This window comes from Urocitellus parryii, chromosome 12 (genome assembly GCF_045843805.1).
Source record: "Urocitellus parryii isolate mUroPar1 chromosome 12, mUroPar1.hap1, whole genome shotgun sequence".
Classification (NCBI taxonomy): domain Eukaryota; kingdom Metazoa; phylum Chordata; class Mammalia; order Rodentia; family Sciuridae; genus Urocitellus; species Urocitellus parryii.
This window is the reverse complement of record NC_135542.1, coordinates 67,482,890-67,497,568: the sequence shown is the minus strand read 5'-3', so window position 1 is coordinate 67,497,568 and position 14,679 is coordinate 67,482,890. Positions and strand designations below refer to the sequence as shown.

At 34.6% G+C, this 14,679-nt stretch overlaps 1 protein-coding gene across 1 annotated transcript in view; it reads left to right on the top strand.

The window, feature by feature from the left end:
- Positions 1 to 14,679, top strand: part of Srbd1 (S1 RNA binding domain 1) — a 210,755-nt gene that overhangs the window by 17,879 nt on the left and 178,197 nt on the right. Inside the window, exons 5-7 of the mRNA XM_026385739.2 lie at positions 3,191 to 3,357; positions 8,286 to 8,403; positions 9,643 to 9,781. Of these exons, the coding sequence (XP_026241524.2) occupies positions 3,191 to 3,357; positions 8,286 to 8,403; positions 9,643 to 9,781 (424 nt within the window). The remainder of the gene's footprint in view (positions 1 to 3,190; positions 3,358 to 8,285; positions 8,404 to 9,642; positions 9,782 to 14,679) is intronic.

Here is a 14,679-nt window from a genome sequence, read left to right as displayed (position 1 = left end):
GGAAACTTTAGAGGAGGAAAAGTTTATTTTGGCTCACAGTTTCAGAGGTTCAGTCCATGGTGGGCCAAATCCATTGCTCTGGGCCCAAGGTGAGGCCAAACATAACAAAAGAGCATGGTGGAAGAGTATTGCTCTATTCATGGCAGCCTAGAAGCAGAAAGAATGCAAGGGAAGAGCTGAAGGAACAAGATACGATCCCTAAGGGCATCCCCTCTTCTACCCACCTCCTTCAGTCATACCCCACTAGCCCAGAGTTACCACCCAGCCCAGTAGTGGGACTTGAACCCAGTGGGGATTGAACCCACTTGAATACCTTCATGAAGCTGCTCCACCATATGGAAATGCTCCTCTTCAGTATTTTCTCTCTTAAATCTGTTCCTTTTCCCATTTGTTATTCTAGTCAACAATTACGTCATCCACCACAGAGACCTTAAAGGTTTTGTGGTTATCTCCTCCAAACTATGGTTACCTCTTTGTTATGTAGCAGCTATTGGCTTGCTACAATTGATTCGTTACAACTCCCATAATCTAATCATTTCACCTCTGAACAGTCCTGCATTAACACAGGAGCTTTGGGGATCCCTCATATCCAAACCATAGCAGTTTCTGATTATATCTATATTTAAAAAATATAATCAGTAGTCATGCAGAGAGGCTGGATGGATAGAGAACAATAATAATGACAACAACATACTACTATGTATTAAAGATAAAATATCTCACTAATGAAATATTTTATCTTTAATACATATATTTTTATGTATTAAAATACATAGTATGTATTAAAGATAAAATATTTCATTAGTGAGAAAGGAGCTCAAGGGGAGGGAACAGATGTCTTACAAGTTTCATTCTCCTCCTTGGTGACAGATTAAATGGGTGTGATAGAGAATCCACAGTGATGTTGACATCTTTAATTAGAATGCTTTTGGTTACAAAAAAAGAAAACCCATCTTAAACTAGTTTAAGAAACAAAGGAGGGGCTGGGGTTATAGCTCAGCAGTAGAGTGCTCGCCTCGCACATGCAAGGCCCTGGGTTCGAGTCTCAGCACCACATAAAAATAAATAAATAAATAAATAAAAATTAAAGATATTGTGTCCGACAACATTACAAAAAATAAATATTTAAAAAAAGAAAGGAGATTTATTGACCTACAAAATGGGAAAGTTGGGGGTCAGTGTATTTATACTATTCTTTCAGTACTACTATCTTCTTTATAGCAAAATAGCTACAGCTTCATGATCTACACAACAAACTGTATTTTTCCAGAAGAAGACATTGTACTGGGGCCCAGAGTTCCAGTCCAAATCTTGAGTTTCATGTTGGTTGGTTTAATTTACCTGGCTGTTAATTCTTTTAAAAATTATTTGAGGCAAATGGAGCTGAAATTGGGGTCAAGTACTGTCAAACCAATAGCTGCTACATATAATTTGGATGAGATAACCACAAAATCCTTTAAGGTCTCTGTAGTGGATGATGATATTGTTGACTAGAATAATATGGGGAAAGGTACAGGTTTAAGAGAGAAAATGCTGAAGAGGAGCATTTCCAAATGGTGGAGCAGCTTCATGAATTCATTCAAGAGGAAAGCAACTGGGCTTGTTTCAGAACCGTTGGGAGAAAGAAGGATAAGATGAGGTTGATAAAAGGACGCTGCTGTCCTTTGGGTCATGGCAAAGAGTTTGGGTTTCAACTGCAATGGAAAATCAGTTAAGTGACATGATCAGATAGACATTTTGAAAAGACTGTTATTGGTGTTGTATAGAAAATGAGACAGGAGCAAATGCAGGCTATTTCAGTAGAAAATAGTAGAAATAGACTGGGGTATAGGGCAGAAGAAACACAGAGACTTAGGAAGTTATTTTGTAGTTAGAGTTGACCAGTTCTTAATGATGGATTGGTTTAAGAGTTGAAGGAAATGGAAGACTTTCCTGCTTGCACTGTTTGAAAAGATATTAGTTACATGAGGAAAGCTGGAGGAATAAGTTTGAGAGGAAGAACACTTTGCAAATTCAAGGTCGAAATGCCCAGTTAGATTTCTGAGAGAATATGTTAAGTAGTTGGTGTTTGGAGCTTGTGCTGAGATGAGTAAGGACTACAGATGTAAAAATTGATGTCCTTATCAGAGATTTGGTAGTAAACTATCAGAATGGGTAATAGAGACGTATGTCTCAGAATTTTAGATACCTAGAGAATGAGGTGTCCTCTATAGTTCCTAGAGTTCAGTCATATCTTGACTTGATTTTGTTAGTTGATTATAATGTTTAAATAATTTTTCCCCTGAGGTTCCTCCCACTCCTCAAGTTTTGGCAGATCTTGGGCATCCAGGTTGAAATTATAATAAAACTTAAATTCTTTTGTTCTTTTCTTTGGGAATAGTTACTGAAATTGAGTTTTATTCTTTCTCTTCTCCAGGTTGACTTTTCTGCTTACATGTACATTTTGCTGGGACCTGTGACTCATTTTTAAAAATAATTTAACTATTTTGACTGTGTGGTATCTATGCATGTTACAAAATTTAAAAAATATAGATGGGTCTTCCTACCTTAATCCTCAGCTGACCAGTTACTTTTCCTGCAAATAATCATGGTCCATGTTTTTGTGAACCATTCCCTATCAGTTCATTTAGGGTTGTGTCATATTCTTAAATAGTCGCACAGTATTCTACTGTATGGGCATATTGTAATTCATTTACGAGTTCCCATTGTAAATTTAGGTTTTTGATGAATTTTACTGTGCTAGAAACAGTTCTTCAAAAAGAAAAATTATTTTAAATAGTATATTTACCAGGGGTATGTCAATATTAGGATGAATTTCCAGGAGTGGAACTATTGGGTCAAACAATTTAGTCATTGTAAATTTTGATAGATATTGCCAAATTGTTCCTCCTCTAAAGGTTAAACCATTGTATCTTGTCACTAGCGGTGATTAAAAATGCTTTTTCTCTGTACTCAGGCCAACATAGTGAGTTACCAACTCCTTGATCTTTGCTATTACTTTGAGAAATGAAAAGAGCATCATTGCATTATTGGAAATGCTCTTCCAGTTCATATATATAATTCATATGGTTTCCTTTAAAAACGAAACAAATGGTTTCTAAGTGCCTGGAAAGCAATATTTAATACTGTATTTGAAGCATAGATGTCTAATTTTCAGTGTTTTAAATCACTATATATCTTTAACTTGTAGGTTTTATCTGAGAGAACCAACATTGAACTTTGGGTTTGTGCCAACATCATTCGTCTCTTTAATGATGATAACACAATTCCCTTCATTATACGTTATCGAAAAGAACTCATTAATAACCTTGATGCTGATTCCTTGAGAGAAGTTCGACAAACCCTAGAGGAGTTACGGTAAGAAACTGGGAAGGGATGAACCTAATATAAGGGAATAGAGACCTGGTAAGCCAATGAGGAAAAACTGGGAGGAAGTGAATGACAGCTTATTTTAATAGTTCCAATGTTTACTTTTCTAGAATTGTAATCTGAATGTGGTCCTCTTCTGACATTCAGCTCTGTTTTACATATTTGGGTGTGTATGAGTCCCTCTGCTGGTGTGTGTTTGAATAGCTTGGGCATGAATCAGTGAAAAGGTGGTTTGTAGTTGAGTGTGCCTCAGGGTTTGATGTCATCTTCATGCATAGAAGTGATTTGCCATTTTTGCCAGCAAAAAATGGTAAAATCAGGACTGCCAGCAGGAAACTCAGAAAAGTACATTTTAGTCTAATTCTTCAACAGCTTACATAAAACTGTGCTATTAATACTACAAAGTCCCTAAATGGAGAGTTCTTTGGAAGTACAGATGGTCTCCAACCTACGATACTTTGACTTAACAGTTTTTTGACTTTGTGATGATTAAAACCATAAGCATTCAGTAGAAGCCATACTTTGGATATTTTGAATTCTATTTTTTCCCTAGGTTAGCTGTATCCTACAGCTTTTCTTGTGATCGTTTTTTTTTTTTTCATTCAGCTATGTGATCACTAGAGCAAACAAGCCACACTCCACACTGCACAGTGTTGCCAATGGTTTTTCGATACAGGTATTAAAAAAATTATATAAGCTATTCAGTACTTTATTATACAATAGGCTTTGTGTTAGATGATTTTGCCCAATTGAAAAAAGTGCTCTGAGCACATTTATGGTAGGCTAGGCTAAGTTATATTTGTTAGATTATTTTTATTAAATGCATGTTTGATTTATAATATTTTCAATTTATAATGGGCTTATTGAGCCATAATCTCATTGTAAGTCAAGGAACATTTCTATAGTGTTTGGTAGGAAGTATATGTTTCCATTCTTTTTGAAGATAAGGATAGTTTAATTTTAGTGGATTGTAATTTTTCTATGGTTGTAGAATGGAAAGTACCTTTTAAAAAGTGGATAATTTAAGAACTTCAATATGAGTAATAAGTACATAAGAGTGACTATATTACTTACAATGATTTATTAAAACACTGTATATCATTTGTACATTTATTGCATGTTTGTTACAGGAATGTGTAATGTGTATATTCTTCAGGTCTACAGCAAGGATCTGATTAAAATTGGATATATTTCTTCTTTCAGGCCATTTTAAAAAGTACTAATGGTTACTTGTAAAATTATCCTGATAAGCTTTCTGTGATGTATGGGGAATTTGTATTTCACCAACTTTACTACTTTTGTTGATGTTCTTTTACTGCCAGGACAATTAAAGTGTTAGTGTCTAGTAAATTATATTTCCTTGAGAGGCAGAATAAATTAGCCAATTCAGAAGTATAAATGAGTCGCCAAACAGATGGTCTTAGATGTAGATCTTCCAGCCTGGATAGTATAATCAAGCATCAGGGGATAAGAAGTAGAGATTACTGGCTGGGATTGTGGCTCAGTGGTAGAGCACTTGCCTCGAATGTGTGGGTTTGATTCTCAGCACCACATAAATAAATAAAATAAAGGTATTGTGTCTATCTACAACTAAATATTAAAAAAAAAGACTTAGGGATCCCAAGTCTTGTCTCTGAGGGGAGCCCTTAATTATCTCCTGGGAATCACGACATGCAGAGTTGTCTGCCCAGTTTGCTGGAGTTTCCTGTATGTGAAAAGAAGCTGCTAATCTAGAATTTTATGTAAGGAGTTTCTGGACCAAACAAACTGTCTACAGGCCAGTAATTTGCAAATTCTAAGTAAGCTTTCTGCTTGGTTGAAAGCAAGGTAGTAAAGAAAGCCTGAGGATTTGGGGACAGTGTCACACAAGAATGGTTTGCTTAAAGTTAAAGGTATTCTAACAATATTTTATTGTATGGGACAGAAAGAAACTTTATGATAAGATTATTATTAATGTTTTCTTTTTGTATAAAAAGCCCTTCTGCAAAAGAGTTTCATTTATTTGGGTTTCTGTTAATGGAGGATTACATTAATTATTACTAAAGGAATATTCCTTGACATAAGTGGAAACATTGAGGCTTAGAACATCTTTTTTTATTACATTTCTTTTTTTGGTAATGAGACATATGATCTCTACTTTTTTTTAAGCTCTGCATTTTCTTTTATTTTTTATTTTTATTTTTATTATTTATTTTTTATTTGCACACACACACACACACTCTCTCTCTCTCTCTAATATATATATATATATATATATATATATATATATATATATATATATATTGTGTGTGTGTGTGTGTGTGTGAGAGAGAGAGAGAGAGAGAGAGAGTGAGAGAGATACCATGTATGTGTGATATGTCCAAATACATATCATACAAACATGGAGTATAACTTCCCATTCTTGTGGTTGTACATGATGTGGAATTACACTTGTCATGTATTCATACATGAATATACAAACGTTATGTCTGGTTTGTTCTACTGTTTTTCCCATCCCCATACATGCACCCCCCCCACCCCCAATCCAGTGACATGCTCCCTCCATTGTGAGTCAGCATCTGCATATCAGAGAGAAATTTGGCTTTTTTTTTTTTTTTTTTGGAATTGGCTTATTTCACTTAGCATGACAGTCTCCATTTCCATGTATTTACTGGGAAATGCCATAATTTCATTCTTCTTTGTGGCTGAGTAATATTCCATTGTGTGTATGTACCACATTTTCTTTATCCATTCATCTTTGTAGGTACCTAGATTGGTTCCATAGCTAAAAGCTATTGTGAATTGAGCTGCTATGAATGTTGATGTGGCTGTGTCACTGTAGTACACTGATCTTGAGTCCTTTGGGTATATGCTAAGGAGTGGGATAACTGGGTCAAGTGGTGGTTCCATCCCAAGTTTTCTGAGGAATCTCCATACTTAAGTCAGCATGTTCTATAACTAGAATATTAATTTTCAGTCCATTAAATGTTACCTGTATATGAAAAGTGAAACCAATAATTCATCCCATTTAAAAATAAAATGGAAAACATAAGGGCACAGTTTATGTGGTAAAGGAAAATATTGTTTCATGAAACATTGTTTCAATTATGTGTGTGTATGTGTGTGTGTGTGTGTGTTTGTGCATATAAAATTAGTTGTGAGTTAAAATATATTAGTATGGATGGCTGTTAGAAAGGGAATTAAGTAATATACCACTGGATAGTAAGGAAAGTTTCCTGAAATTTTTTTTCCTCTTCCTTATATGCAGCCCATTAGAATATTAGCCTTTTGTCAAAATGACCCTGATAGCAAATGGCTTGGGTTACCAGGATTATAAAAGATGTAAAAGTTGTAAATTAAAATTTCATAGTTCACATTTTTTCCTTTAATTGACAATCTTCTTTAGTATTTTTCTTAATATAAATAGATTTAATTTTTTTTCTATCAATTCTTGTAATCATTATTGTTAACTTTTACCCATCATTCTAGTAATACCCTTATTAAACAGAACCTATAAATAGGAATAGGGAATGAAATAGGGTGAGATCCATTATATATAGGAAGAGAATTGTATATTCACAGAGAAAAGCCATTGTAAAGTGGGGAAAACTACTATACCCTTCCCTTCCCCTTATTTGTAAATTGATTCCTGTATGTTGATTCCTGGAATCAGCATTTTTACATGAAATCCTGTTTCTTTTTAGTGGAGAATGGTATTTAGAAACCAGTTGTGGGTGCTAGGTGTGCCCATCTTGAGTAATGATACTCCCATAGCAGTGAGCACACCTAATACTCATAATTTGGTTTCTAAGTGCCATTCTTCTGATTCCAGGGCTGGGACAGAGAATGTAAAGGATGAGCCTGGAATATCTTGTAGCAGAGAATAAGAATAACTTGGGGTTCAAACAATGGTGGAGACATGTCAGAAGGATATAGCAGCAAGCTTGAAGGGGTTATGTCTGGTCACATTGGGGACAATATGACCATTAAAATAAATGATAGCAATGGATTATTACAACTAAATAAAAAAGAAACCACAAATCTAGAGTAATATAAATGAATCTGTGCGTAAATTGAAACCTTAATCTGGAATGTGATAATTACATAGTCTCAAAGCACCTCTACACAAAACATTAATTACAGAGGGAATAAAGAGTACCTGTATTGTGGAGAAACCTATAGACATCAGATAATATAAGGATCAAAGTTAATTAGTAATGGAACAAATCAAATTACTTGCCACCTAATGGGTTGTGGTAAAAGACCAGAGTCACTTCTAAGCTGTCCCTGCAAGGAGACACCAGTGGAATTTAACTGTATGGAAACATCAGAAAAACCTAAACTTTGGGACTTCACACAGAATAACTTGCCTACAGCATTTAAAAGTATTAAGGCCTTGATTTTGAAGGAAACGAGATATGTGGAACTTGTAATTCTGAAGTGAATATACTACAAAAGACTATTATTACGGTACTAGGGATTAAACCCATGAGTACTCTACCAGTGAGTGATATCACTAGCCCTTGTTATGTTTTTTCATTTTGAGATAGGGTCTTGCTAAGTTGTTGAGGCTGGCCTTGAACTTGCAATCCTCCTGCATCAGTCTCCTGAGTAGATGGAATTTCAGGTGTATATCACTGCACCCTATCAAAGACATTGTTCAAACAGTTGATGAAACTTGGATGAGGCCTCAGGTCTGAGTATTAGATGATGATAATGCATCATTATTAATTATTTGGTGTTAAAGATCATTTTGTGATTTTGTAGATTTTTTTTATAGGAAATAACACACTAAAATGTGTGGGGGGGCAGTATTATTCTCAAATGAATCAGAGGAAAAAGGATTCCGTTTCCTTTATCTGCAACTTTTTGAGATGGGCTCAAAAAGAAAGTCTTAAAGTATAGGTCTTGTATATTACAAAAGTTTTTATTTTCAGGGCTGTTGCAAAGAAGGTTCATAGTACAATCCAGAAAATTAAGAAGGAAGGGAAGATGTCTGAATGCTTACTAAAAGCCTTGCTGAACTGTAAAACTTTGGAAGAACTAGAACACGTGGTAAGGAACTCTTTTTATCTTTTAATGTAATGCCTGAATATATTATGATTTGGGTCTTTTTATAATTGAAGACCAAGACATAAAAAGCTAAAATTATTAGCCACCATTACTTAATTCCTCAAAATACTTATCCTTTGTTCAATAAATACTTATTGAATACTTTTTTTGTGTTAAGCACTGGGTTTACAAATATGGGTAATATGCGGTCCTTACTCCCAAGGAATTCCCCATCGAGTGAAAGAAGAGTAGGTTAATAATGTGAAGCTTAAGGGAGAGGGCTAAAATGGAGACCTAGATATGAGTATCTTTACGTACATTTGGCCCTTCGGTTATTCATTTGTGTGTTCCACATCCATGTGTTCAAATAATGTTGGTAAAAAATATTTGAAAAATGTTGTATTTGTATTGAACATGTATGGACTTTTTTGTTAGTATTCCCAAAGCTATACAATATAACAACTATTTACATATATCTACATTGTTTTAGATGGTCTCAGTAATCTAGAGATGATTTAAAGTGTACAGGATGATATGCATAGATTATATGCAAATGCCCCATACCATTTTACATAAGAGACCTGAGCATGATCAGGTTTTGGTATCCAGAAGGAAGGGAGGGTTGTGTTAGAAACTATGAGAGTGGAAGAACTTATTTAAGTGGGTAGGCAGGTCAGAATGAGCCACTGGGCAACATCAGCTTAAAGTGAGGAGGGGAGAACCTAGAGAGACATGGAAAAAATGGTTGGAGAATTATGGGGAGAATCCAGAGGTGATGGTGCATGGACGGTAGGTAGGGAAGAGAGTTTTAGAATGAGGGAAACAATCACTAAGTAAGTGGAGGAGGTTTGGTGAGATAAAACTGAAAGCTGTATATACTTAGGGGTTCTTCATAGATTTTTGTGATACCACTTTCAGTAAGGTGTTTCTTTTCTAGAAGCCAGATGGTGGTGGGTTGAGGAATGAATGTGATTAAGTAGAAGTATCCTAAGCAGACAAGTTTTAGAGTAGCTTGCTTGGTTGAGAAGAGGACCTTGTAGTCAGGTGGTTTTTAAGATAAGTAAACAAATAACTAAGTTAATTAGTACAAATTTATGTCTGAAGGAAGGGGAAAGGTTTAAGAAAAGGATATCCTCAGAATTCTTATTGTGTCCTCTGTTTTGGATCTTAGTTTTTTTAACTTTTGCTTTTTAAAACTGAATCCTAAGTGATTTATGCCTTTTTTTTTTTTTTTTTTCCTAGTCTGCTCCCTATAAAACTGGGAGCAAAGGCACCAAAGCCCAAAGAGCAAAGCAGCTGGGATTAGAAAGAGCAGCCTGGACCCTGCTGGAGAAGCCAGGGGAGCTTAATCTGCTGTCTTACATTAGACCTGATGTTAAAGGTACCAGCTTTACTTAAAGAGTTCAGCCCTGTTTCCTTCCTTCATTTCTTTCTTTCTTTTCTTACTTCAAACTTTATGCTAACAAGTGCTGTCATTAAGTAATGACCATACAAAGGAATATTATAGCATGTAAATATTAAGTGATTCTAATGAAACAGATCCTGGTAGACCTGTTGCTTAGTCATTCACCTTTCCTCTTTTGATAAAGTACCTGTTCTAGTCTTTTGCCCATTTTTCTTTTATGTTGTTTCTCTTTTTCTTATGAATATGTACATATTTTTTAGGCATTCTTTGTTACATAATGTGTGTTGTAATCTTTTCAAAGAAAGATGACTTTCTTTATGACATCTCTTGGTAAATATAAGGTATTAGTTTTATTATTACTTTTTAAAAAATATTTATTTTTTAGTTGTAGTTGGATACAATACCTTCATTTCACTTATCTATTTTTTAATGTGGTGCTGAGGATTGAATCGCATGTGAGAGATGAGTGCTCTACCGCTGAGCCACATCCCCAACCCCTATTATTATTACTTTTTAATAAGTGCTTTCTCCCTCTTTTTAAAGAAATCTCTTCATACCCTGAATTTTTATATCCTTACGTTGTTTTTTAAAGCTTTTATTCTGTTTCTAAAAATTTGTTTAATTATACAACCCAGACCTCCTCTTTATAAAGACTTTCAACACTTCTGACATGCATGAAGTATAAATTAAAGCCACACCCCTATACTTTCTAAGAGGTAAAGTATCTTTTTCTGAAATTTACATCCCAGGAGATCTTCCTGTCCATTGTATGTGAGAGAGAATGAGAAGGAGGGAGTAAAGGAGAGAGAGATTTTGAAGGAAAATTCAAAGAAACTAGTTGATTCATGTCAAGGTTCTCTGGTTTTATTGTCAGAATGAACCCAAGAGTGAGAACTTTCTGAATAAGAATTACTTTTTATCAGGATTGCTTTTTCGATTGAGTGAGATTGATATTCTGGTGATTCCTATTCTTTTCAAAAAATGTTTATGTTTTAAAATTTTTTTTGTGTGTATGAGGTATACAATGTGATCTTTTTTTTGTTTGCTTTATGGTACTAGAGATTGATCCCAGAGGCACTCTTCTACTGAGCTCTATCCCAGTCCTTTTTAAAAATTTTGGGACAGGGTCTTAATTATTTGAAGGCTGACTTTGAACTTGTGATTCTCCTTCTACAACCTCCCAAGTAGCTGGGATTTCAGGTGTTTGCTACTGTGCTTGTCTCCAAGATGTTTTGATATTTATACACAAACATTTGTGAGTGTGAGTGTGTGTGTGTGTGTGTGTGTGTGTGTACATAAATGACTACTATAGTAAAACAGTACTGTACTTGATATTCAAATTAACATATTCATTATTTTACAGTTGCCTTTTTTATTCTTTTGTAGTAAGGGCACCTAAAGTTTATTCTCTTAGTAAATTTCCAGTACATAATATTGTTGACTAATTTCACTGGATCTCAAGGTTTAGTCAGCCTACCTTACTTGAAATAACTGCAACTTTGAGCTGTATGTCTCTATCTCCATTGTAGTTTCTTCAGCCTTCTGTTGATTCTTTAAGATGGGAGACATAAATGTCTGTAGGGGGCAGCCTCTGATAACAAAATTCACACTTTGTACTTAACTGTAGAGAATAATAGCATACCATAACCCATTTTTAGATTTAAATAATCCAGAAATTGTAGATTTGTGTGTGTGTCTGTAAAATACAAATATTGTTCATACAAACTCATCTTAATATCTTTGGGAAGAGACAACAATGAAAAGGAAAAGCAAAATAGTAATATTTGAATTTAGAGATGGTTTGAAATAAGTAACATTCACATGTTTTAATTTTTTAATGTGTATTTAAAGTTAAATTTCAAATGGTTGTAATATTTAATATTTTAATAATAGCTGAGATCGAATAGCCAAACCTTAAGGTTAATCACAGTGGAAACTGTCTGTGCCCATCATGGAATGTTTTATTAGAATGGAATGTTGGAGCTTTTGGTATGTTAGATGCACACAGATTTACTTCCTATTTTTTCCTTATGATTAATTTCTTTTCCTTCTTCTTCCCACCCCCTTTGGACTAAAGTTCTCCTTAGTTCTCACACATACTGAGTTCCTATTGGGTAGGTTTTTAATAACTATCTCTTGATTGTCATATATGGTGTAGCTCCTGGAATACATGATGATGGATACCTGGTAGTGATACTTCTGATCACGTGGATGAATAGCTCAGAGCCAACACAAGTAGTACTTGCAAACATATCAAGACTTTGTTTGCTTTATTCTTTTATCCTGATCATAAATGTAGAAGAATTATAATTAATTCTAAATAAGCCAGGTACTGCTTTTAAAAATTTGAAATGTTTTTTCTGTCTCACTGCCCCTTCACTGTTTTTCTGGTACACATACACACGATCATTTTTAATTACTATTTTTCTAAAGTATTTTCATTATTCCTCAAGAAATATTTAAGAAACTGGATATTTCAGATTTTTTTCCCCCAGTGGAAGACACTTGTTGCTTGCCACAGACTAACAAAATTTGGTTTGAATCAAATCTGTTCTATACTGCAGATGGACTGTGTCCTAGGCGATCCATACTGTACACAAGGAGTAGCTGATTGTTTTGTTGAATGTAACAGGAGGTTGCCTAAGTGTAGTAAGAGAGAAATGAAATGTTGACTTTTCATTTTTTTTCTATATATATGTTTTTTAGTTGTAGATGGACACAATATGTTTATTTTGTTTATTTATTTATTTTTATGTGATGCTGGGGGTCAAACTCAGTGCTTCACACATGCGAGGCAAGTGCTCTACCGCTGAGCCACAACCCCAGCCCCTGGGACTTTTCAGTTTTTGTTTCAGGTGTGGAGATCTGGAGAGTTGGTGGCTAGAAAGATTACATTGTAAGGCAAGGGATAGGATTTTCTGATTCTATGGACTTAATTTCCTCCTGCTTTCACTGAAAGACTGAAGTTTAGGAATTCCTGTTGTCTTTGGCTATATTATGCACCTCTAAAATCAATTCTCTTTGACTGGAGAAGGAATTTTTCAAAACACACAAGACTCATATTTTTCAATTATTCTCTGGGTTGAGAAGGGTATGTGATTTGAAAGATCTTTCCAAATGATTCTGATAATTTCTACCTCCCACTGAGAACCACTGCTGTAGAGGTAGCTCAAGGTACCTCCCTAGCAGTGGTTTTTAAAAGTCGAATGAATTTCAGAATCATTTGGGATGCTCTGTGAAACAATACAATCCCATAGTTTGAGGGTGTGTGTGTGTGTGTGTGTGTGTGTGTGTGTGTGTGTGCGCGCGCACGCGCGCATACATGCCAGATGTTGAACCTAGAGCTTTGTGCATACTAACAGGTACTCTATCACTGGATACACCCCAGTCTGAAATCTGTATATTTAACAAGTACCTAGTATAGTTTCATTTTCAGGTCTTCAGACTATTTCACAAACCATTGTACTAGAGCTCTAACGTAATTTTAATTATGAAAGGTTCAGTAACTACATAAGGTTCTCTAACTGTATTCCCCCAATGTGATGGGGCCTTTTTTTTTTTTTAATGTATTTTAGTTGTTGGTAGACCTTTATTTATTTATACACAGTGCTGAGAATTGATCCCAGTACCTCACACATGCCAGGCAGGTGAGCTACCGCTGAGCCACCTTTCAAAGGCTCTTTTTATAGCAACGTGTATAATTTTTTCTTTCTATTCTGTACATCATTGTAGATTCCATCTTTACTCATTACCATGATGTTATCATAAGACTTTTGAGTAATGACACTTCAAGGTGATTTGAGTATCCTAGAAGTAGTGCATAGAGAATAACCATAGAGATGATAACCATAGAGAATAATCATTCTCTGTGCACTAGGTGAAGGCTGATGTAGGGAGATGGCTAACATAGGAGCAAACATTTATTGAGTGCTCACTATGTTAGAGCTGTTCTAAGTCTTTTACATATAGTCTTCCACCTTGTAAAGTTAATTTGTTTCTGAAATTTTCTTCATAGAGAAATTCTCTTCAAATGGAAATAGAATTTCTATTAATTTCCACGGTAAAATTTCTCTTTGAATTTCTTTAAACACAATTACTTCAGTAGTTACAATTAACTACTATCACAATTATATTAACTATCATAACAATAACAATAAGGTATTTTGCTTTTTTATTAATTAGGTCATAGTAAGTCTGTTTTTCTGTTCTCTTTGGTTTTTATGCCTCTTCTTCATTAAAACTGTGCCCACAGAAAAACATACATGAACAACATACTCAGTGCAGTGTAATTTAAGCTTTTGTGTAAAACAACAAACACCACCAAAACACTTTTAATGCAAATAAAACAATAAAGACAAAGGAAATGAAGGAAGGCAATGCAAATGACATTTGTCTATATAGTTTGATTTCACAGGGGCCATGATAAATAAGAGTGAGTTCTGTAAATTAGCAAATCTAAAGCACTTGGAGAGAACATAGTGCATCACTGAGAGACAATTTTATTTTGAAGATGAATATTCGCACTATAGCTTTTGTTTTATGTTTGTGAGGTTTATGAAATTCAGCTGGGTCATTGAAAATGTAAATAAATGTTTTATAATCCAAAATAGGAGTAGTAATAAAATTGCTTATAAGGAGAGTTTTTGTAACAATTGAAAAATTTATGAACCTTGGGAGATGACTCTTACTACATATTTACCATCTCATTTAATTTTTGCAACTACTTCATGAAAGCATTACTATTATTTTTATAGAAAACTTGAGGTAGAGAAGTTAAGGAACTTTCCCAGGGTTCCACAATTAGTATTAGAACCAGGAGCAGATCAGGCAGCTGTCTCCAAACCTGCCTTTTTACTAGTTGGCAATATATTATG